Raw genomic sequence first — 26229 nt, forward strand, 5'->3', positions numbered from 1 at the left:
TTATAGATTTGTTAAAACCCACAGAATTGTATAGCATAAAGAGTAAACCTTAATGTATGCAAATACATCATTTAGGAGGTTTGGGAATCTCAGGAAAGAAAACAGATGGTCTATGATAAGGCCTAAACTTCCTTTGCTGCAAACAAACCGAAGCTGCTCTTCTGCACTTACCTTCTCTATTGTTCAGCATCATTAAGGTGCTTGTTCATTCATACGTCATGCTGCCTGTGGCCCCTCTGCCTTAGTTTATGGTGCCCCTCTACCTGAAATTTCCTATCCCTACCCCCAGCTCATCTTTCCCTACTTATTATCTGTGTACGTGATCTGTCTTCTCTACTCGACCATGAACAATGCAAGGCCAGAATCTTACTGAATTTAGAACAAGAACAGAAGACAGAAATTGCTTACTTTATATTTATAAAAAGAGAGAGAGAGAAAGAGAGAGAGAGACTGCCTTGGTTCTTACTGACAAGAAGCTCACATTTGAGTGGAGACTAGAATATCGTTTGTATTACAAATAAAATAATAGTTACTAGTGGAAATTTTAATCCATGCTTATAAAACTCATTAGTTAGGACTGAAATCCTGTAAGGAAACTTTTAAAACGATGAAAAGTGAAATATTTTCTAATATTAGATTATAAATGGCTTAAAGAAGGGAGAAGTGTTATAATAATCTGAGAGTGTGTAGATTACTGCTAGGCATTCAATTCTTGAATATTTTCCTCTACAGTCTTTGCATCATTTGTGTGCATGCTGTTTATGAAAATTCAATCTGGAAAATGCAGAGTAGCACAGAAAATTAGTTTAAATTTAAATGTAAATTGACCTATGGTAAGAATAGCCCTTTTCCCACCACTTTAGAGTATTTTCTAAAAGAAAAGTTCCACATTTTAATGTTCTACATTCACCCACAGAGGTGAGCAACTCTAAAATGAAATACAGCATACACAACACTCTCCTTAGTTGAAGCTCTTACGCTATTCAGAGCTTTTTGTCCAAAGGCATGTGTCCTTGCCTCAACCCATCATGTGATCTCTGTTTCTGGATCTTGTGAAATAGGATGAAGCACACAGGGCAATTTATGTAAAAAGTCTCTTGATTTATCATAGTGATGTGAAACGAGACAAAATTATATTCTTGTAAAATGACTGGTTTTAAATTCTGTCTTTTACGACTTGCTCATATTTATTGAATCATTTTGTATTGATTGTAGGGTACAGGAGATGTCGACTGTTATTTTAAAATTAAGAAGAACTTGGAGAATGCATCCATAAGCCTGGAATCTACGAAGAGCCCAGGATTGTTTGTTGGACTTCAGTCAGATGGGCAGGCAAAACCAATGATTTATACCAAGGATGAGAATGTTTGCTTCTATCCACAAGTCATCCAATGTATGTTTACTCTGACATACTTTGCTTTTTGGTTTGCTTTATGATGGTTTGTGTACAGTGTCTGAAAATTTCATCACATTTTTACTAGGCAAATCTCTGCTGTTAGGCTTTTTTGTTTGTTGTCATTCCAGAAGCAATGGAAGGAAAACATAATGAAGACGGTTGCCTCAAATTTTCAGATAAATTAATATTAGGTATAGAAGTTTTGCTACATTGAACTTCTTTGTAACTTTGAAAGTTATGTGTGCATTCGTGTGTCTGTGTACATGTGCATGTTTGAATCTTTGTTTTTTAAGGATAGCTTCATATACCCTTAGAGGAATGAGGCTGTTAGAAATATTCTCAGATTCATTGCTATTAATTTTTAATGGTTGCAGTATAAAAAGAGATGGAATAAAGATCAACACAAATGGGATTTGGATTAAAAATAGGATTTGGGAAAAAATCTGAAGATAGGACAGAAATGTGAATATTTTGAAACTGGTTTCTCTCATATCTAAGTTCACGTTCTCTAGCAAATCGAAATGAAGATATGAGGACATTATTTAATCATGTATTTGTGTTCAAACCTTAAAATATGTTTCAACACAAAGGCTAATAAAGTAACTATTGTATTTTTCAATTATCTTGAAGTTTAGTTTGCTATCTAATTTTTGCTTGATGTGAGGTTCCCTGAATTTTGGCTTACTCAATATCTGTGTCATTTTCTTGGTCTGACTTTTGTTTAGCTTCTGTTGGCTTATGAGAGTCCATATTTACTGTATGTGTATATATAATATCCCACAGAAGATAGCTTAGAATAGGAATAAAATGATCCTGATGTAACATGATGGTATATTTGGCCCTGTTCTTCACTCTATCTGCATCAACTCTTTTTCAGCCTTTAGTTGCCTTTTTAAAAATTTTGTAAACTGTTGGGCTAGTATACCTGAGTTTACTGCCATCCATACCACCACTCCCTCCACCCTTCATTTTCCCACAGGCTGGCCCAGAGTGGCATTCTGCCTTGACACAATGCATATGCCATCTGCCTCTGGAGCTCTGAAGGGAAACAGGTGACTTCAAAGCCAGCAGAAGGATACAGGAGTAGAAAAAGAGCAGTGGGAAATAGCTAGCAGGGGTCAGCTGCCATGCTGGAAGAGCACAGGGAGAAAATAGAAATGACCAGGAAGCAGGTAGAGATGAAAAGGTGAAAAAGAAGAGATTGAAACAATAGAAAAAGAAATGAGAAGAAGAAAAGTAATTTGTGGCAAGACATAAGAGAGAGATAATAAAAGGACACATTTGTCAACGTTAGGGTATTAGTACTAAAAGAACCAATAGAAACAAAGCCATTCTTCTTTACAGCCCCTACAATTTAGTTCTGTTACTAAAGCATAGATGGTTTGTTTTCTTCTCTGTTTACTAGAGGCAGCCTCCTGCTTTAACAAGGGCAAGAATGCAAGAGACATTGCTTTAGAAATTTTATTGAAGATTCATGAATCCTAGGAATTCTGAGGAAGGGTTTGAAAGCATCAACATTTCTTCAAAATACAAAATAATACTTTCCAATTTTACAAGAAGAGCATTCCATTGGGATTTCTGAGTGTTAAAAACTCTGTCTTAGGGGATTTTGTGAAGAGTGACAGAATGTTTATGTAAAAGTTTGTAGGGCCAGGCACGGTGGCCCACACCTATAATCCCAGCACTTTGAGAGGCCAAGACAGGTGGATCACTTAAGGCCAGGAGTTTGAGACCAGCCTGGCCAACATGGTGAAACCCTGTCTCTACTAAAAATACAAAAATTAGCTGGGCTTGGTGGTGCATGCCTGTAATCCCAGCTACTGGAAGGAGAATCACTTGAACCTGGGAGGTGGAGTTTGCAGTGAGCTAAGAACGCTCCACTGCACTCTAGCTGCAAAAAAAAAAAAAAAAAAAAAAAAAGTTACAGTAATTCCCCAAGTCATTTTATTATTTTAGAATATTTTCTCCCTCCCCTCCCCTTCCCTTTCTTCTTCTTCTTTTTTTTTTTTTTTTTTTTTTTTTTTTTTGACAGTCTCGCTCAGTCGCCCAGGCTGGAGTGCAGTGGCGATCTTGGCTCACTGCAAGCTCCGCCTCCCAGGTTCCCACCATTCTCCTGCCTCAGCCTCCCGAGTAAATGAGACTACAGGCGCCCACCACCATGCCCGGCTAATTTTTTGTATTTTTAGTAGAGACGGGGTTTCACCATGTTAGCCAGGATGGTCTCGATCTCCTGACCTTGTGATCTGCCTGCCTCCGCCTCCCGATAGAATGTTTTCTAACTAGACTATCTACATATGATAGATTGAACCTACTCTATGCCAAAAAAGTTCACTCCCAAAAACATTTGGGAATTTTGAATTGTTTATATTCTAATACAGAGATAGAGCAGCCCCCCAAAACGTTAAGCTGAAACTTTTTTTTTTCAGTGTAAATTTTTCCTCATAGTTGTCTAGAAAGCAGAGTTAAAGTTGTGAGGTACCCTGAGTGGTAAGGGGACTTGGATAGGGTAAGAGAGAGTGGTAGGAAGAGAATCATAAGGTTACTCTCAAGAGACTCCACCTGTTGCCCCCAGGCATGCAACCTGAATGAGTGGTCCTGGCTTCCTTGGAAGCCGCTGCACCTCAAGTAAATGTCTGCAAGCTGCCTGGTCTGACATGGCACACAATCACGTGGAAGGCACAGCTCTGCTCAGCCGAGGACAAGGGCAGTCTCATTGACAGGTTCCACCCACCAAACAGCAAGAGGCTCAGAAGTATAGCAGGGTAGAGGGACAAGTGTAGGATTTCAGCACACAGGCTTTGAGAGCCAGACTGCAGGTCCTGGGAGGGCGCCTTTTGCCAGTGGTATGCTCTCACGGCTCTTGGACCACCTGCCTCTGTTCTGTCAAGTGAGGACCAAGAGTGCCTTCACTCAGTTGTGGTGTGAGAATTACATGAATTAACATATGTAAGATGATTAGAATAGTGTCTGGTACTCAGCAAGTGCTGTTCAAGTATTTACTGTTATGATTATTAAAGAGAGGAAGAGCACTTCACGGCATATTTTCTTTTATCACTCAAATAGAGTCGATGGATTCTTGAAAGACAAGAGATTCCGTCTCATCACCTCCTTTAATCACTTTGCATATTTCATTTCTCTGTGATTGATTTTTTTCCATCTATAGTTTGGCAAGGATTTGGTTTAATTTACTGTGTATTGGGAATTTATAATAAAAGTCATTTATCCCACTACCATTTAGCTGTTCTTGCTAGTGTGTGCAGTAAAACCTCTTCATTCTCTATTTTCATGAATTTATATTCACAGTATATACAGGAGAAAGTGTGAAAAGATCTTTCCCCTTGGGCTTATGTGATTAGTTATTATACTGAGCCTATGGAGAAGATTCTCCATTGATTATCTGGATATTTGGATAATTTGAAAGTTTTCTTCATTCTGTTCCTCTAGATAATAAACCTGCATTTATAATTCCATACAGTAAGACCACACTGCTAGGTATCGTTTTAAAGAACTGTAGATCAATATAACATGTAACTTTTCGCTAACTTCAGTGTACTATTACTTTTATAGAATACTTCGGAAAGAGTGAACCTATAAGTTTTTAGAAGTACTTTAACAGAGACTTGACTTTTGCACAGAAATTTACCTCCTCTTGCTCTAATTCCAGCCCAGTTTTATGGTATGAGCCATCCTCTGTATATAGATCATGAGACTCTGGCTATTAGTAACCCCTCAAAAATGCAGGACTGAAGATATGGTTCAGATGTTACATTTTTATTACAATAAGAATTTATTTCAGGTTCAAGTTTTATGGAAGTTTGCCTTAAAATATGTTTGGAAATTTCATTTTTGCTTCATTCTAGTCTGCTAAGATCATTCAAGCATAAAAATCTAAATGAAATACTGTCATATATCCAATTCATAAAATTCTGACTATGTATATTACAGTCTTAGAAAAATATGACAAAATATGTTTCAGATGATAAAATGATTATATGGATTTAAAATATATATGCACTAATGTGACACTATAATCATTGCTATTATGTAAGTTTTCACTTGTTTTACTTTTAAAATAGAAGGTATTCAATAAAACAAAAGACTTTTCCTAGTTGATTTTGTAGAGTTACTGCCTTTATTGTCTGGTAGATCTTGATATAGCTTAAATTTTGGATATAATGAGGTACTACCTGAAGTGAGTCATTAATCATCCAAATCCAGCTGTATAGGTAACATATACCTTTTGATAACATCTCTACCTAGACAGCTCTGGTTCTTTCACCTTCACCACAGGTTTTGTTTTACATTGCCAGTGATAGAGTTTTCACTTTTTTTTTTTTTAATTGTAAAAGTCAGACAAAGAGCTACTAAGGGTTGCTCCAGTTCAGAGTATTGTATTATTGGAGGGTCACTTCGGTACTTGGCTTTTGAACATCTTTCTGTAACCCACCTGGCCGGAAGACAAAGTGGGAAGCCTTCTCTACAGAGGGATAGGAAGGTGCTGGATGACATTTCCAGAAAAAGTCTTCCACTTTCTGAATTCCCTACTACTGTGTCGTATAAAGAGATATTGGTGTACTTTTTGAGAAGCAGAGGTAGAATTAATGAGAAGCCAGTGTGGGAAGGATAGAGAGGTAAAATGCTCATTCTACTTTCACAGTTCTGCATAGACTGGCCTTGTTGTGCAACCCTTTTTGGGCTTGTTTCTAATGGACTGGCACGTTAATTGTTTTCTCCTCTGTGCTCCCTATGCATGTTGTGCTTGTGTCAGTTAAAGAGCTCATCAGTATCTATCAGAGTTCATGTTTATGTATTCTCTCTCTGGGCTGTAACCCCATCAATGTCAGAAGCCATTTCTTATACATTGATTTGTTCCTAGTGCTATGCAGTGACTGGAAGATAGTTTATCTTTTTGTAGATTCTGGATTTCTACATTACATTGGTAAATGAACTCTTAGCTATATATAAGAATCTTAATTTTTTTCCTCTACAATTATTTATTTATTCTCCATGAACATATTTCTAGTTACTTCTATCTTCTTTTTAATGTTTTAAAATTCGTTTATTATCAATTTTTAGTGTCTCAGCATTGCATTGTATATAAACCACATGGAAAAACTATGTTTTATAAGGATTAGTATTTAAAAGCTTATTGTTGTCTGAAATGATATCTTATAACACCTGAAGGATATAAATAACAGTGTAATCATGGACAGTTCTTCAGCCACCAGTATTGTAGAGTCTGCACCATCACCCTGTGTGATAAGTGTTGCTAATTTCTACTAAGCATACCTTTGAGGTTGTTATGCTTTCTTACTTTGTGAGTCATCTTACATCGTTGACTGCAATTGTGGTATTAAGAAGTAGTTGTTATTACTCTTTATCATATAGAATCAGAAATTTACATAATTTTTTGTTGCTGATGAGAACCTAAAGCCATTCATAGTGTGAATTACCACCATTTAAAAACAATATGCCTATGCCTGATCCTAGAAAATGAACACAAACAACTTGAATTTGAAATCCTAAATATAAATAGCACTTAGGAGCATATACTATAAAGCTGAAGTCATTATTTAACTTAGAGATACCTATTCTTAAACCAGACTCCAAAGCAACTTGCTTCTAAGTAAAAGGTAGAAAAGTAGCTAATGTTTTCATTATTATAGATATGTGTATATTTTGTTGATTCACATATTTCAGTAAGGTAACATGAAATCCTGTTTGAATGACGTTTTAGTTTCCCCTTTTGAGGAAGGCAAACTAAAAGATTGTTAAGGAAGTTCCCATTTAGAATCTATAAGAAAAACATTTTGAATAAGTTGTTTGATTCATATTGTGATGTTAAACTATCGTTCAGATTTGCAAAGCAATGAGTAGGTTTTATAGTGATGCCGTCTATGCACAGCCTGCTGGTAAGAATAAGAAGTCATTTTCTGTTAACTACGTAATTCTGAGTAAAGAGATTTGACTAGGCATTGAAATGGGAACAATGGCAAAACTTAAACTTGCATAGCTGAACATATGGTGAGTATTCTGAGAAGCAGCAAGTGATTTTGAAAGGATGGCATCTTTTAAAATCTTAATTTCAGTTGGCAGAGAAAACCCAATGGGAATGTCTGCAACACCCAGCCAAGAAGAAGAAAAGATCCATGAGTCAAAAAAACAGAAAAAAATACCCCCAGAATCTGAGGATAGGAGTCCCTTACCTTCTTCAACTGCAAGTAAGCCACAGCTTTTGCTTTCCTGCTTTTGGTTTGTTTGACTGCATTATTTCTTCCTGTGGCCATCGCAGGAAGACTATTAAATTATTTTATAGCCTATATCATGTTATACCACATGGACTGCTTGTAGGCTGTTATCTTGCTTTTTTATGCCTTAATTTTATATTATAAAGAATACATATATTTTTAAATGTGTTTCTTTGTCTTAAATGTAATGTTCATCCAGAACAATGTGTTGAAGATAGTATTAAATTATAACATCAATTGAACTATTACCTACACAATATTTTATGAATATATTTTATGAAAAATGGTAAATTCTCACCAAAGTCTAAGCAACGACAAAAATAATCTCTATTTCTCTGGTATAGAAAGTGAAGCTTGAAAGAAAGTACTCTCAGTCCCAGAGGCTTAAATTCCTAGTTTCTATATTAGTTTGATCATTTTTATTGCTCTTAAATGTATTAACTTTTATCTGGTGGGAAAGTGTAATGTATGATATCTGACAAATTCTGTGTATCAGAATCTAGTCATCTTTGGGTAAAATGAAATAGAGGACCGTCTCTGGGGGACCATTTTTTTAAAACCCGTCTTGGGAGACAGATAAATTATAATGTTACCTTTAAAAAAGTGATTTTTAAAAATTAGTTATTGGGTATGTTAGCTTTTCTTTCAGATAGTAATATAATAGACGTCTCTTGTTGACTATCCTAAGCTATTAGCACATGAACATAGGGAAGAGAAATTAGCCTTTTGATTTTTGCTGCAAAGGACTAGTCTCAGTTTTTTATTTCCATGTCATGTCATGAATCCATGGAGCAGTGTGAAGAATCACACTGAATGAGAAATATGTGCTTAGTTAAAATTTCTCACAGCAGAATTCAGTCTTGTGTCAGGAAGTAATGGTATCTAAATCAGGGATGGCCACCTCAAGTAAAATTTGACTTGGTTGAAAATAGCATGCTAGCCGAAATCCCTGGGGGATAAATACTTTTTAAATATGTGGCAAAATGCTTATGAGAAAACCTTCTGTATGTCTTATGAAAATTTGTTCTGACAAAAATATTTTTAAAATGTTACCATTGTGAAATTTTTAAGAATTTTTTTTTTTTATTGAGGCAGGCCAAGTAATTTGTAAAAATGACAAAATTAGGCTTCATGATAAACCTAGACCTTTTCAAATAATTATTTCATTTAATTAAACATTAAATATGAATTGTGTGCCCATTAAATGTCAGATGTTGTAGCTAAAACAGACTTGGTCTCTGCCCTCTTGAATTTGATAGGTGAGCTGTTCAGATAAACATTAAACAATCACACAGAAATGGAAGGCTAAAACCTGATAATTGAGATGAAGGAAATACCCAGGGCATATGAGACACAAAATAAAATTTAAATCATTAATTAATTGTAAAAAGACCTATAAGTTTCTTCATTTGGTTAATGGCAATACAGTGGAAATGGAGAGTGGGCCAAAGACTGAGAAAATGGAGACTAAGCTCAGTTTCTTCAAGAACTTTTTAAAACATTGATCTGTCACAGATTTTGGCCTTGGATATGAAATCTGGGAAGTCCAGATGATGAGGCTCCTGTAAGGCAAATGCCACCTATAAAATGCCCATGATATGGTTAAATTTTGCCTTCTCTGTTTGTAGTCGGAGTGGTTTTATAGCATCCATGACTTTAAGTGAGGAAAAAATGTCTTCATGGATGAATATTTCCCTAGAAGGCTCTCTCTCATCTGTTACTGAGTAATTAGATCATGATTCCCTTTAGTTGTCTTTTTTCTACCTCTATCAAAGGACTGCAATAGTTAAAAGTTGCCTCTTGAAAGAAATACCTTCCTCTTGGTTTTGCAGCTTAGCTGTCAAGATAGATTTGGGTTACATTAGCCATTCATATTAAAATATGTTCGTTGAAAAATAGAAAACTTATTTTCTACTTTTATAGATATCTAAAACCAAATTTCAGTTCCTTAAGAATCAGACTATATTTGTCCATCCACTTTTGGGATAGGGCAAGATGTATAGTTTTGGAAATGAGGAATTATAGAAAAAATAAAATGGTTCTCTCTCCATTCAAAATGCTTATTTATTAAGGAGAAAGATGGAACTTTTCTCATCTACATCAAAGGGGCAAGAGAATTTAGAACTTAAAATAGCACATATATGATAAATAGTTATTTTATAGTAGTTAAGTAGAGAGATAGTGTCATTAAATTTGCAAGGTTTTCCTTTAGGTCTAAACTGCATTATGATATTAATTTTGTTAGGGTGGGGGGGTTGAGGAAGGAATCTTATTTTTTTTTAGAATAACCTTTTTATTATGGAAAATTTTGAACACATACAAAGGTAGAGAGAATGGACAAATGAACCCCCATGTACCCATCACTCAGCTTCAATAATGATCAACATAGGCATAGTCCTGTTTTAGTTATGGTCCTTCCTGCTATGCCCTACAATGTCCTCATTTAATTATTTTAAAGCAAATCTAAGACACCACATTATTCATAAATACTTTGGAAATTCATATTTTAAAAATTAAGCGAGAATATACATTACTTCTGCATAATTTTAAGTTTGGAAACACTGCATTTAAACACATTCAAACCGAATATAAAAAGAGAAGACTTATGATTTGATGCTCTGAACTGAAATTGCCCTTAGATATCTTTCCAGCAACTACCTATTTCTATGAATGAGAAAATCAAGACCCAGGAAGATGAATGTTATGCAAGTCTCAGCTCCAGTCACTTGTCTCTGTGCATGGACACTTGAACAGTGCAGTGCAGCCATCCTGCCAGTCCATCATCTGTCTGTGGTGGCATGCTCCACAGTGTTGCCAGGCAAATCCTAATCTGGGCCAAAGTCTCAGCCATGGCATTTTCTTTCTTAAATGTGTTTAGGTGCCAATACTTTAAAAACAAACCTGGGCAGAAAAAAATCTATTAGTTGAAGTCTTCCTTAAAAACAGTAGTCAGGAAATTTATTCTGAAAAATCTTGGGTAGTCATCTTTGACTAAAAATAATTTCATTCTGAAAGAAATTAGAATACGTAAAGCATACAGGAAAATCTTAAAATTATATCATCTTGCTACTTCCTCAAAGATCACTTAAAAATGTATTTATACTTGTGTATATATGTATGTATACACACTTGTAGATTATATTAAATATATCATTTTGTAACCTTCTCAGTTAATAGAAGGTATTAATCATTTAAGGATTTTTCATAATAAATATTTTTAATAAAATGTAATAGCTATAAATAATCCATTGTGTTGATGTAGCATAACATATTTACCTATTTTCTTATAATTTGTAATGGATGCTCATCTATATGTTATTTCATTAGAATAATTCCCATAAATGGAATTACAAAGTAGTTATATTAATTATATTAATGGTTATTCTCATCGTAATTTTTATGTCCCTTTTAATATAAAAAATAGCACTTGGTATCCAGAGTGAAATATAGTTTTATTTTTTTAATGCTCGTGGTGTCGTAAATTATATTGTAAAGGTACTGTAAGTTTTCGTTCATCATAGATTGAGGATTTGAAGAGACCTGACATATCGTAAGCAACATAGAGATTCATAGGAAAAGTGCAGAAATAAACCATTCCATTTCAAATCATCCTAATCACTTGAAAGTACCTCCTTATGTTGAGCAGAAAAGCTACCCATAAATTCTTTTGGCTTATAAAAAAGTCAATATCTTCTTCTATAAAACAACCATTGTTGTTTTTTCTTAGTATATTCTCATTTCCTCTTAGTATATTCATCTTATATGTATATAAATATACCAAAAAGTGGATTCTCAGTATTTCTTTTTAGTATATTCTCATCTGTGTCAAATGTATTGCTTTAATAGTTTCTTTTTATGTATGGTTTTAGACTCTTCACCTTTATGAATATTTCTCTTAAAGTGTGAATCTCCAAGTAGGAACCTGTCTTCTCATATAATCTGAACAGTTTAGAATAATGGTATTCCTTTTATGGGACCTTATACATCAGTTGATACAGTCTCAGCTTGGAATACATGTTTTGGGCATTTTTATTGCATTTCTGGTTTATATTAACATCATTAGGATATTTTATTCATAATATCCTTTCAGTGTAAAACATATAACTGATCTTTCAACCAAGCCACAGACCTTTACCTTGATACTGGTTAGTTTTTATCTTCTTGGTGTTAATCCAGTGTGCAAGCATGTTAGGATGCCTTTGATTATTTGATTCTGTTTTCTATGTTAGTTATCCGTACCAGCTTTGTGCATCCTGTGCTTTGTATCCCTTAATTGAGAAACTGAACTTTATGAATATAACAAGGCTATGTTAATTTTGTAGAAATAGATTTCATCCATTGCAAGACAACTATAGGGGAATGCTTTCACTGTCTTATTTTTTTTCAGATTCATATGTTCTGAAATTAGGGTTTAAATATCTGATATTACACTATCAGGTATTAGGAAGCATTTGTTTTCAGTTGTTTTCAATGACATGTTAGAATAAATCAACTTTCTCAAATACTATCTTGGAATAGCATACAGAGGCTATACAAGCTGTCCCTTTATGGCCACTCTCTGATGGTAATTAATGCTTATGCTGACCTCAACTTTAATCAACCCATGAACTATTAGAATCAGCTAATTTGTTATTTATTTCTATGAGTAATTTATTTTTTCCGCTAGAGCTTCAGTGGACTAGCAGCAGCACAAAGTAGATAACTTTTTTTTTTTTTTGGTTTGAGTCAACCTGATTGGTGTTTAATTAAATTGTTCAGTCACCCTCACAGAGGATGTTTTTTAGTCGTATGGATACATCTTAGGTACCATTGATTTTATTCAGGGTGACCGTGAAGAAGTCTATTGACTAATCCAGGGTCCCCATTAAATATTTTCCTAGCTTAGAGTATTTTAAACTTCTGGTCAACAAAAGCAACTGCTTTTATGGTTCTCAGTTCTCAGCAGAAATTTATAGTCTGAGACTAATGGACGTTGGTTCATTTCCAGAAGATCGTAGTATTACATGGTATTCATATTTAATTGATAACAGTACAAACTTTAATATATCATTCTGTATTATAGATTATATCATATTTAGCCATCAATTTTTATAATATGAGTGTACCCTGACAATGTGTTATTTTTGTGCAAGTGATGCAAGAACATGTTAATGCAGGAATAAGGGACCTTAGAAAACATCAACTCATTTGCAGATTAAATCAAACAAACAAGCTAAACACATACACACATAGATTTGTGTTCATCCATGCACAGACATGGAAAAAAATTCAGACTAAATAACCGTGGTCTCTTGATTTCATTTCAGAGTTTGTTTCTTTGTATGTTTGTTCACTGGCCTTCCTACCTCAGTCTGTCCCTGCTATAGTTCACCCTGTTTCAGACCTATCTTTCTAATACTTAGCTCATACCACCACCATACTTTAAAATTGTGACTGGTTCTCTCTTGCTTGCAAAAGGATGTGCCAACTCCCTTCCAGCTTGACCAGTGCCTTCCATGATCCTCACGTTTCTGTCTCTCCTCTTCACATATAGTATCTTATGTTCAACTGAACATTGGCACCTGCAGTTCTTCCAGCATGCCTGCTGCTTCAAGCCATGTACATGCTGGGAATGCTGTCCCATCTGTTTAGAATGCTCTTCCTGTCTTTCTGCAAAATTCTGAGCCATCTTCCTACATCCAGCACTGAGGTTTCCTCTGTGCAGCCTTTTCTGCCCACTCCTTAATTACTCACTTCCTGCCCTCTGCTACACCGGAACTTTTCAGTAGTTTTTTTTGTTTGTTGGTTTTCCATGAAGGTATTTGAGTGTTTGAAATCCAGATATTTGTATGTCTGTTTTCACTGCTGGATAGCATGTATCTCCAGGGTGTGACTGTCATTATTTATCTTTCAAACTTTTCATCAGTTCTGTTATTATGAGAGCAGTGAGCCTAACACAATGCCCAGCAATTAAGAGGAACTAAAGTCTTCTCGAATTGTGTAAAAGTGGTTCTTTTAGATGACTAAGATATCCGTAAGATAGTAAGTGAGTGAATGATCGACATCCTGTATTGTTCACCATTGACCTAGGATCACCAGTTTCTCTCTGGAACTCATGGATGTGCTGTGGAGTCTTTGTCAGTAGAGATCTGGTAGTGCAGTTGCCTGGGCCTGAGGAAATTCCAAGTGTATTTGACTAGAAATGTCAGGCACAGTGGCCAAATGTTCACATGTAACATTGAGTTTTAAAAATTAGATCATGTCATAAAATTTTGTTGGACCAATTTTTGTGATCATTTCCAGGTCAGCTATTTCCGATGTAAATGACGTGGAATTCACACTTGCTCTGCCTGGGTTTGAAGTTTGGTTCCTTGTTACTTCCTGTGTAATTCTGGGCAAGTCACTTCACTTCTGAGTCCCGGTTTGTCCATCTGCTTAATAGGGGACAGCACCTCATAGGAGTAGTATGAGGGTTGAGTGAGAGTGACTTGATGATGAATGTTAAGTGCTTAGGATAGTGTGCAGCGCAGAAGAAAACCTCACATGCTAGCAGCACTGCTGCATCCTGGTGAATTATGTTTAGGTGAATACAGAATGCTTATCAAGCTTGTTTAAGTGCAGGTGCTTTGCAGTTAAACATCCCATAGTTTGCTTATTATGTGACTCGGCCATATTATTTAATTTCCCTGCTTCTTTTCCTCTTCTCAAAATGGACATCATAATTTGACTCACCTTATGAGTTTGGAATGAGGATTGAATGAGAAATGCATATAAAAGGTGCAACGCAGAACCCTGCATATATTAGGAGCTTAAAAACAATTAAATTGTTCAGTCACTCCCAGAGACAGAGATTACCCAGAGCTGTTATACTGACAGAGATTACCCAGCACATTCTAGAGAAAACTTTAAAAAATGAATATCAGTTCTTTCATAGCATTTGTTTTTATTTGTATATTTTTGCATGGTTTTTATTTTAAAATTAGTTCATTATAGCTTAGCAGGAATAATTTCATATTTGTTGGGCTTTTCATCATTGTCGGTAAGATCCTAAGTGCTGCCTAGGGCTGCGTATAGTTTCAAGCTACAGAATTAAAGGAAGGAGATCAGCTCTGGCTGCCTTTTAACCATTTGACATGAAGAACTTTTACCTCATCATCTTGGGTGTATAAGATTTCAACGTGGAAATATCAGTGAAGAATTAAAGTGCAGTTGTTGGGGTACTTTCAGACAACCAGTGCAGAGTAGCATGGGAGATGCCCTCAGCACTGCCTGGCCCAGTATCTCCTCAGATGAGACCACAGGCGAAAGGGAGTGTGAAGAAGACAGCCATTCTAGCTTGGGACGTCATGGCATTCTTTACAAACAGGAGTGGCTGTGTTTGGGCACTGCTGGTTGCTAGAGAATGCATTGTGAAACACAAGTGCTGTGCAGCCCTGCTCTCGTGGACAACTGCTCTGAGCACCTCAGGAACAATTTGTATGTGTGAAAATTCTCTTTAGTTCCAAATCCTTTCCATTGCCCACTCCAGTAAGGTATTTTTTTATTTTTTTGGAAATATTTCAGAAAATTTTTCTCTGCCCTCAATTTGTCACTTACTTATCGTATGTGAAAACAAGTTTTAATTCCCCCTTTTTATTACTTTATGTGGTGGTAGTTCTATATAAAATATGTAAGTCAAGCAGGCAGCTTTATGAAAAATCTGTGGACATAGGACAGAAACTCCAGTTTGCCCTCCTGGGTAAGTGAAAGATTGCCAGGTAGGTCAGATGTTTACTGTTCGAATCCAGTTTACTTCGGTGGTTGAGTGTCAGTTGACCAGAATCTTGCTGTGAGGAGACAAGCACAAATCAGCTCCCTAGAGTCCTCACAGTGCAGTGCCTCCTGCTTGCTTCACCCTACCCTGCCCAGTTTTCATGTCCTTTGGCTCCAATGTGACAAAGGATTCTGTCAGCCTGATGTTGTATCTGATCTGCCACTAATGCTTTATTCCCCAATAGAAGAAATCAGACGTTTCCAAAGTGGTAAGACTCTTCTGTCAGAAGATGAATGGAAGGTGTTAGTGCTGACGGGAAATACAGGAACTCGAGCCAATGTCACTCTCTGGGTGTATGGAGATAAAGGAGTCACTGGGCCAATAAGTCTTCGCAAGGACAGCTCAGAGCAGCTCTTCCTTCCGGGACAGGAGGATGAGTTTCAGGTAAACAACACTGTGATATTTTCCTGTGAACATTTCAAAGACATTTCTGTAATGTAGAAGTGTGTGTGTGTGTCTCCTATTAAAATGGATCTCTGGTCTTTTAGAATGCCTGTAAGTTAATAATGCTTATTGTAACAATCAAAGGAAATATTTTTGCTCACATATCTTATTCGAGCAAGGAAAGTTGTAGAAAAAACTGCTTTCTTTAAAGACAGTTTATTTTAGTATATTTTCAAACCATGGGTTTGGAACTGGCCCTATAAACTACCAACTTCATCTCAATTTATAACCAACTTATATGCTGTATAGAGATTCTTCTGGTAATGAAAACTCTTCTTTTATATACTTGCATATACTTATAGATGTTGCTCAGCTGAGCTATACAGGTGTGAAATTATTTTCTTTTTATAAAATTTGTTTCATCTTTTTAATTAAAAAAGTCTTAAGAATGAAATAATTTCCTTGGCATCTTCACAGGCCATGTTTTGAAGCTCTGCCCATGCCCATTCTAATTTCTCTCTCTTTTACTTCTTAGAGTCAGAGAACACTGGGCTGCTTAAGTTTGCATGTGGCTGGTTGCCTCTCCTAGTTCCTCAGAGCTTTGGCCAAGTTTCAATTAGGACAATTACATTCCACTTCACTAATCCACCCTTCCACCCCCACTGCCTGTGAAAGCTCTTTGGTGCACTGTTAAACAGCAGTCATTTTCTCTGGAGGGTATTCCTTTTGCATCCTAAGGCTGACTAGAGAATAGAGAATGATTGAGGACAACTCGTGTTGCCAGGAACCCAAGGCTATTTGGGGCTACGGTACCTGGCAATCACTAATACCCAAATGGTTTCTAGATTTTCAGACCTAAGCCTGTCATTCTACTTTTGTAATCATTAAAGTTAATTTTCATTGAAGAAAAGCAATTGTCTGCAGTTGTGGAAGAACACTTTGGCTCCTTGCATAGGCAACCATACCTTATATAAATACATATTTCAAAAGATTATTTGAAGATAATTGTTTAGAATTCAGAATGTGTGTGTATGGTTAGATCCCTAAGTCACCCCACAAAAGTCTAATTTTCCCGTAATATACCTTGTGGTATATGTATTTATATGCTGATAAATCCTATCAATGTTTTTCTGAAAAATTTACTTATGGTCAAATCTTGGAATGAATGGTATAGATTCTCAGTCTTGATGCACATTGGAATTACCCAGGGAGCTTTAAAAACCACTGATGCCTGATTCCACCTCCAGAAATTCTAGTTTAATTTGCCTGAGGTGCAGTCTGGGTATTGAGGTTTTCGGATGTTCCCCAACTGATTCTAAAGTGCAACCAAGGTTGAGAATGCTGGATATAGCACTAGACTGCAAATCAGGTAAGCTAGATTAGAGTCCTTGCTTCCCACATGTTAGTTATGTGACCTTGAATATGCCACTTAATTTCTCCAGGCCAGCATTATCTTTATGTATAGAATACAGGCAAAAATATCTTTTCTTTCTAAATTTTAAGGTAGTGTGATGACAAAAAGAGAAAATGTGTATAAATTAAAAAGGGAATCCTATTGACATATAGTAAAACTCATAAACTGGTTAAGAACAGAAGCCTTGGAGTCAGAGACCAGGTTCAAATCACCCTTTCACTAGTTTTGTGACCTTAAATAGACTGATTATCCTTTCTAATCCTCAGTTTCCTACTTAGTACAAGGTAGGTAATAATACTTAAAAACCTTGCTGTGAAATTTAAAGAATGCCTGGGAAGGTGTGTGTCGTGCGCTGTACCCGGTAGATGGGAAGTGCTCTACAGGTGACAGATTGCAGGCACTAAGGACTCTCGCTCTGCTGGTAAATGGCTCAGGATATGTTTTCTACCCGCCTCTGTCATTTACTGTGAAGAGTGAATAATAGCTCTAGATTATTACCTCAGTGGTGGAGATTGGGGCTACATGTGGAAGCTCCCAGGAGCGTAGAGTCTTGTGGACTCCAGGCCAGCAGGATGGGCATTGCCTGGGAGCTTGTGAGACACACAGAATTTTGGTTCCCATCCCAGACCTACTGGATCAGAATCTGCGTTTTAACCGGATCCCCGTGTAATTTGTGTGTGCGCTAAAGTTTGAGAAGCACTGGCCTAGGGGTTAATGGGCTCTGGGACTGGGGCCTTGTGATAGTTTGAGAATCCTAAATTAGGATGAATTGACACATTTCTACTCTCTCTCCTCTGTGAGTATTGATTCTCTTGTTCCTTTTAATTGGCATCATTTGCCAGTTTTAAGTTTGTCTTTCATTCTCTTTTCCTTCTTTCCAGTCCTGAAGTGAGCATATAGCCATTTTTGAGGACAATGTGGGATATTTTATTAAACCTGGGTTCAAATTTTACTTTTGGAACTTTCTGTGTATCCAGCTGTGTATCCTTAGACAAATGACTTAACCTCTTTGAGTTTATTCATCTTTTAAAGTAGATGCTTAAAAGAGCCTTACCCTTCACAGGGTGACTGTGTGAATTGTCAGGGACAAGAATATCAAGTCTTTCCCGCCTGGCTGGCACAGAGCTGAGTAGCAGTTAGTTCTGCTCTTCTGCAGTGACAGGCACATAGGTATCAAGTCACATATGCTTGGTAACCAGACTGTTCAGATATCCCTTTATTATTTTCACTTAAATTGTACAGAAAGGAAGTTTACACTTAAGTGCTAATGGATTCTTGGGACAATGAAAGGATATTTAAAGTGTGATTTACCTTTTAGAGACAAAGTAGCCTCAAACTGGAGGATAACTTCCTGCTTTCTCTGGGAGGAAGAGCTAGCCTCTGAGTTCTGCCACTGAAACCAGCTCTGGGAATAAGGAAGTGGGGGAAATTGGCTGTTGGGGATTAACATCCCTATTTTCCTTCTTCCCAGTTGACACCAGCATAATTTCTCTTGACCTGGTATTGAAACAGGCCCAGTTTTGTTCTAGCTGCTGCAGTCTGTAGGGGAAAATGGTGGTGGGCACTTAAAAAAAAAGAATTGTAAGCATGGGAACTGGGTATGAAAGAGGAGTTCTGATAGTTTTTTCGTGATTTGACTGTCCCAGCTCTTTCAGGGTCTAGTCCATAGGTAGGCAATGTCTAGTCAGATATAATATGCAAGTGCCTACCTATTTATATCTCTAGTCTGCAGAGGTAGATTGGCACCTATAGCAGAAATAATGACAGTGGCTGTTAGGTAAGCCATTAAGTAATAAGGTGGTATATTACATTTAAAAAAAATTCTCACAGTTCAGTGACCTGGACATATTTTATTATACTAAAAATATCTGCTTATAAGTCTGTCTCCCTTGCTAGGCTGTATATTTCTCCAAGTTAGAGACAGTGCCGTCATTTTCATCTTTGCATACCTGTGGACTTGCATATTGTTTATTGTTTCAATATACATTTATTTAGTTGAACTGAAAATTTTATGCCATAAGCATTATGTGACCATTCTTACAGATAAAGAAATTGAAGATAAGAGAAGTAAAAAACCATATTTTACTCAGTTTACAACAGTCAGGCTCCCAGTTGAGCTCCAAGTAATTCCAAAGCCAGTTCTCTACAATGCTACCTTGGATTAACAAATACTCTTGGTCCTCATCAAAAACTAAAGCAGCACCCATATTCTGTGGGCAGGTTTGCTTCTCTTCCTTGAACGTAGAACATCTATATCTTAACCTAGGTATCATCAAAGACGACAGGATTTTCAGAGTACAAGGAAGTTCTAGACTCACGCTTTGCTTAAGCTTGTAGAAATCACCATATTTAGCTTTTCTTTGGTGAAAATTGGTTTTTTTTTTTATTTCTTAAAATACAAGCCCATCTTTCTGTCATTGGAACTCAGAAAGTGTTGGCTTCCAGTGAGAAATGTGTGGTAGTCGGAGAACTGAGCATATGTGTGTTCTTCATCCTGTTCTCTCATTTGACTCCTTCTGCATATTTTTAGTCAAGTCTCATGATATTTCTGTCTCATACTCTGTGTCTGTGAAGTTCACTGATTGTTTCTTGAGGGCACTTCTTTTCTAGACTCTGAAAGAATTCCTGAGAGCTTTTTAACTATTAGGAACAAAAAATGCATTTAGTGTAAAGAGAAAGAATTTTTTAATGTGCTTAATTTAAAACATTCTGATAATTTTTTTCTTCTTTGCATTTCGTTTAGGTTGAAATAAGGAGCATTGGAAACATATATAAGATAAGGATAGGACATGATGGAACCAGTGAGCAACCCGAGTGGAAATTGCAGAGGGTAATCATGTCACTTATTTTTTTCTTCATAGTTATTCTCTGATGAAAAGAAGCAAGCAGGCTATGTAAAGCAGTGAAAATGGTATTTTCCTAATTACAGATGCCCCTTCACTTACAGTGGAGTTATATCTCTCTAAACTCATGGTAAATAAAAAATATCCTAAGTCAAAAACGAATTTAATGCCAGTGACATAGCAGATGGTTCCCTACTTACTATGGTTTGACTTAAGATTTTTCGACTTTATGATGGCGTGAAAGCTCAATAGAAACTGTAACCCATCATAGAAGTCATACAGAGCTCTCTGACTTCCCAGTAAACCCATCATAACCTCAAGAAATTGTAAGTTGAACTATGGTAAGTTGAGGACCATCCATATCGTAAATAATGTGAACAAAATTTTTGTGGACATAACACTGTAAACAAATATGGTTCATCCTTGTGAAAGGTTTTTTTTTTTCTTTTTTAAATAGCATATTTATGGTTATATTTGCAAAGGTAATATCTGTTCATAGAAGAAATCTGAAAAATACAGTGAAGTGTAAGAATAAAAATGAGTTGTTATTCATTGATCATTAGATGACCCCTCTGGTGGTGCATTTTTTTTTTTTTTCAAATCTTTTTCTATGAATCTCTTTCATGGTTCCTTGCAATCTCATGTGCTTTCTCTCTCTCAGTATAGATATAGATACATACACACACACACATATCACATATATTTGTGTAAATATCAATGTAGAATATAGCCATGTGCCACAGAGTGATATTTTGATTAGCAGTGGACTGCATATACAATGGTGGTCCCATAAGATTATAATGGAGCTGAAAAATTCTTACTGCCTGGTGATGTCATAGCTGTTGTAATGTCCTAGTGTAATGCATTACTCATGTATTTGTGGTGATGCAGGTGTAAACAAACCTGCTGTGCTGCCAATTGTATAAAAGTATAGCATATTCAATTATGTACAGTACATACTACTTGCTAATATAAGCAACTGTTACTGGGATGTGTTTTTATATATATATATAAAATATATTTTCTCTATATACATATAATACCATATACTTTTAATCACTTAGAGTGTACTCATTCTACTTATTAACAAAAAGTTAACTGTAAAACAGCCTCAGGCAGGCTTTCAAGAAGTATTCCAGAAGAAGGTATTGTTATCATAGGAGATGACGGCTTCATGCATGTTGTTCCCCTGAATATCTCCCAATGGGACAAGATGTGGGGGTGTAAGGCAGTGATATGGGTGAACCTGACACTGTGCAGGCCTAGGCGAATGTGTATGTTTATGTCTTTATTTTTAACAAGAAAACTTACAAAGTAAAAAAGAAAATTTAAGTAGAGAGCCAGGCACAGTGGCTCATGCCTATAATCCTAGCACTTTGGGAGGCCAAGGTGGGTGGATCACGAGGTCAGGAGTTCGAGACCAGCCTAACCAACATGGTGAAATCCTGTCTCTACTAAAAATACAAAAATTAGCTGGGCGTGGTGGTACGCGCCTATAATCTCAGCTACTTGGGAGGCTGAGGCAGGAGAATCGCTTGAACCTAGGAGGCGGAGGTTGCAGTGAGCCGAGATCTCACCACTGCATTCCAGCCTGGGCAACAAGGCAAGACTCTATCTTAAAAAAAATAAAATAAGTAGAAAAAAAGCTTCTGGGCTGGGTGTAGGGGCTCATGCTTATAATCTCAGCACTTTGGGAGGCGGAGGCGGAACGGAACACCTGAGGTCAGGAGTTCGAGACCAGCCTGGCCAACATGGTGAAACCCCATCTCTACTAAAAATACAAAAATTACCCGGGTGTGGTGGCAGGCACCTGTAGTCCCAGCCACTCGGGGGACTGAGGCAGAATTGCTTGAACCTGGGAGGCGGAGGTTGCGGTGAGCCAAGATCACACCATTGCACTCCAGCCTGGGGGACAAGAGCGAGACTTTGTCTCAAAAACAAAAAAAAAAAACAAAACAAAAAAACTTATGGAATAAGGATATAAATAAAGAAAATATTTTTGTATGACTGTACAGTATGTTTGTGTTTTAAGCCAAATATTATTACAAAAGAGTCAAAGGGTTTTTTAAAAATTAAAATTTTAATTTATCATGGAAGAAAAAATATTTTTATGAATTTAGTGTAGCGTAATTATACAATGTTAATGAAGTGTACAGTAGTGTACAGTAATATCCTAGGCCTTCACATTCACTCACCACTTACTCACTGACTCACCCAGAGCAACTTCCATCCTGCAAACTCCTTTCATGGCAAATGCCCTATACAGGTGTACCATTTTTAATCTTTTATGTTCTATTTTTACTTTACCTTTTCTATGTTTAATAAGTTTAAATTTGTAAATACTTACCATTGTGTTACAATTTCCTATAGTACAGTAACATGCTATACAGGTGTGTAGCCTGTGAGTAATAAGCTATACCATATAGCCTAGGTGTGTAGTAGGCTATTCCATCTAGGTTTGTGGAAGTGCACTCTGTGATGTTGACACAATAATGAAATTGCCTAACAATGCATTTCTTGGAAAGTATCCCCATTGTTAAACAACACATGAATATATATAAAAACATATGTATAAATACCTTAAGTATGTACATATAAATACATGTATATATATGTTTATATGTGCTTTGCCCTTTTAGTGAAATTGAATCATTCTATGTATGCACTTGGGGATCCTGGTTTTTTTATTTTTTATTTTTATTTAATCATGGCAGTAATAACAATAATAATAATAATACTGAGTATTTGTTGAGTGCTTAACATATGCCACCTACCTTACAAATACCATTGTATTTCTGCGTGATAGCAACTCTTTGTTTTAGGTACCATTAATATTCTATTTTACAGATGAGGAGACTGAGGCTTGATAAAGTTATTTGCCTGAGGTTCCTCAGTAAGTGGTCTTATTGTATGTTGGACTCCAGAGATTGAGATCTTAAGCACTATCATTGGACCTTAAGTTTATTTTCAAAAATAGATGGTAATTAAAATCTTAAAAGCCTTGAGATTTCTGTATGGAAGCACTAGATTATAGTGGAGTCAGATGAAATGGTTTGAATCGTAGAACATCTTTCTGGCTTTAAATACGGTATCTGTCACTGGTTCCTTTACAGTACATGATATGTTATTCCAAAATGCTTGAAGTTTAAAATTTGGAATACCACTGATAGAGTCTAGCAAAATATTTCTTTCTTTTTAAGTGTTTCTTAATTTTATCTGTGATTTTTATTATTGTATCTTTGGTTGTATAATGAAAGTAATTGAGAAAAATGTTAATTTAGCTGAAATATTTATTGTAGCATTTCTTAGCATATGCCTATATAGTGAAATGTTTTCTAGTCATACAGGAACAGGTAAATATGTTCCAGTCAGTAAGTCAAGAAATTCCTACTTAGCACCTAATATATGCCCTGCATTATGCTAGATGACATGGAGGATTTGAGGAAACCATTTGGTGACTTTAAAGTTTTCTATTTAGAAGCATTGAAAGAATTTGAAGAAGAGAAAAGCAATCACCTTTTAATAAGATGCAAAAACCATGGAACCTGCAAAGTGTAGTAAAATCACAAGCTCTGTGCCTGTGAATTACTGGGAAAGGCGAGTCAGAACATTTTAAAAGAAACTTACCCTTGAGTTAAGTGGGCCTGAAGTCAATAGTATGGCTTGTGCTTTCTCTGGGGCCTGTGAGTGAAAAAGTGGTTGAGAGGCATAGCAACATCACTACGTAGTGATTCTTCAACTGGAGGAAAAAAAACATCCCCAGCAGAAGCCATCCAAGGAAGGAGCACTCAGTCCTGGGAACCAAGGGAGGGGTCATCCATTCCTCTGGTCAGTGGCAAAGGCTTCTGTGAAGAGTAAAGTGGGTAGAACATTAATTAATTGATTGAATTGAGCAGCTCGAACTGTCATTACCAAAGCAGTGTAAGAGAAGGGACTTTTCCTGTAGAGTACTTTACCTTTTATTGTGAAGTGATTTCAAATTTATTTAAAAAATTGAAAGAATGGAACAAAGAACTCAAATTTCACCCAGATTCCCCATTGTTAAGGTTGCACCCCGTCTACTTTGCCATTCCGTGTTAAAATGTATATATGTATGTGTGTTTATGTGTGTGTTTTAATCATTTGACAAATATTTACTGACATGATGTCCACTGATTCTTAAGCTATGTAAATATCTTATTCACCATAAAATTTTTACCCACTAATTTTAGGATCCATTGATGATTCTTGCCTTAGTCAGTTATTACTATGATGGTTGCCAAATGGTGATTTTTATATTCTATTGTTATTTCTCTACATGTTAATTGGCATTCTACTACAAGGTAGAACTTCTTCCTTCTCTCCATTTCAAAATTTCATTTATTTATTTATACCAGCGTGTACTTGTAGATCCTTATTTTATTTGATGGGCTAATCTTTATTAACATAATTTACTTTGATGCTGAAACCATCCTTCATTTTTTCCTGTAAGCCCCTATATTCTTTTCACTTGTCACTGTCCGTTCTACGAGGACTTCTTTACTTTCTGATTTGAAAAGTTGTTTCAGGCTTATCTAGCACTTTCTTTTCCCTAGCCCTGGAATTACATATTTCTCAAGGAGCCCTAGTTTAATTTAGTGGAGAATGTCTTTTAGACACCAGTATTTATGTGAGCCATTCAGATAAGTTACTTTCCCCACTAATGCCCACTCACCTCAGCCCTGAGGCCACTTCCCATGATGTGAAAAGCCAGCCATGCTTCTGCTTTCCCAAGATGCTCCCCAGTAAATGTTTCCAGTGTGGAAAACACTGAGTTTCCCACATGAGTTTTGGAAACACTGAGTTTTTCATTCCTCTCTTGGAGGGTCACAATGCAAATAAATATAGTAAAGACTCTGGGATGCCCTGTGGTAAGGAAGTCTGTTTAACAGCATTTCCAAAACTAAATTCACCAAGGGGGCCATATTTTTCAGGTAAAATCTATTAACATTCTATGAAAGGAATACTGTGCATTACTGTAGGGGTTCGAGGCATTTGGGGTTTGATTTAGGAAAAAGATATGACTATGGTGCAGAGGCAGTAGCACACATTTTATTAGCACACAACATCACCTAAGATGTTGTGACAAGGTTGCATATGGAGGAAGTTCCCTCCAGCAGTAATCTGTCCAGAAGCCACAGTGCAGGCCTATACTCAAAAGGGGAAGAGGGCAAGGGAGCTCCCTAGGGAGCCTAGGTGATGCCTCTGAGTGCACAGTGGGGACATGTGTCAGAGAGCCCCAAAGGGATGGTTATGAAATATTGCATCCTAAATATGTAAAATAATTTGTTCCTCAATGAGAAGCAAAGTGTCTATTTGCAAAGCTGAAATAGTTTCCTTGTGTTTGAAGGATCTTTACATAGACTGGAATTTGTCAGACACAAGCTGTTTGACCTTGTTTAGGTAGAGTCACTTGATGAATACATAGACCTACAAATATTTTATTACCGTCTCTTGCGGTCCCATTCAAGCATATAGAAAAAATTCTGTATAGATGACTACCATCTTCTGTCTGATAATTAAACTCCAGTCATTATTTCTTCTCTCAGTATTTCACAAATACACTGGAAGTTTATTGCTATACAGTACAAAATTTTATTCCTCCACATGCATTTGCTCAGTGGCAAAGTTCAGTAATCTTTATGTCTTTTATATAGTCTTCTTAATCAGTATTTCCCTTTTGTTATATTGCATGGACTATGCTAGTCAAATTAGCTTTATATTTTAGGACAGATTAGGACCAAGGCAAGTTTTAAATACACAGATTTAAGTGTGTCAGGGTGGGAGAGAGCACATCAAGTCTCTCCTTGGACTTTGGTGCTAGAATAAACAATAGCACAGATGTATAAAAGTATACATTTGTACTCATTCAGAAAACAATTGTACTCGTATTCAAAGTATGTTATCAAGTATTACTAGAAGAGTTGATAAGAGTTGGAAGAGTTCTGTTGGTCATTTGAGCATGCCAACATGACTAAGATGCAGTTCTTGTCTTCAAAGAACACATCCCACCATTAACCTAACTATAAACCAGATTGTGCTTAGTTATCCATAAAGTTGTCATTGTAATTGTCCCAGTGAAAATGGCACACGCTGTCTCTACATCTGTCTTCCAAAAGATTTATGGAGAGAAC

The 26229-nt window shown here is 36.3% G+C and overlaps 1 protein-coding gene across 1 annotated transcript in view; it reads left to right on the forward strand.

Moving 5' to 3' along the window:
• Positions 1 to 26229, forward strand: part of RP1 (RP1 axonemal microtubule associated) — a 322165-nt gene that overhangs the window by 161901 nt on the left and 134035 nt on the right. The window contains exons 16-19 of the mRNA XM_073998827.1: positions 1216 to 1393; positions 7486 to 7617; positions 15621 to 15820; positions 19978 to 20064. Coding sequence (XP_073854928.1) covers positions 1216 to 1393; positions 7486 to 7617; positions 15621 to 15820; positions 19978 to 20064 — 597 coding nt within the window. The remainder of the gene's footprint in view (positions 1 to 1215; positions 1394 to 7485; positions 7618 to 15620; positions 15821 to 19977; positions 20065 to 26229) is intronic.

The sequence above is a fragment of the Macaca fascicularis genome, chromosome 8 (assembly GCF_037993035.2).
Source record: "Macaca fascicularis isolate 582-1 chromosome 8, T2T-MFA8v1.1".
In the NCBI taxonomy this organism is placed as follows: domain Eukaryota; kingdom Metazoa; phylum Chordata; class Mammalia; order Primates; family Cercopithecidae; genus Macaca; species Macaca fascicularis.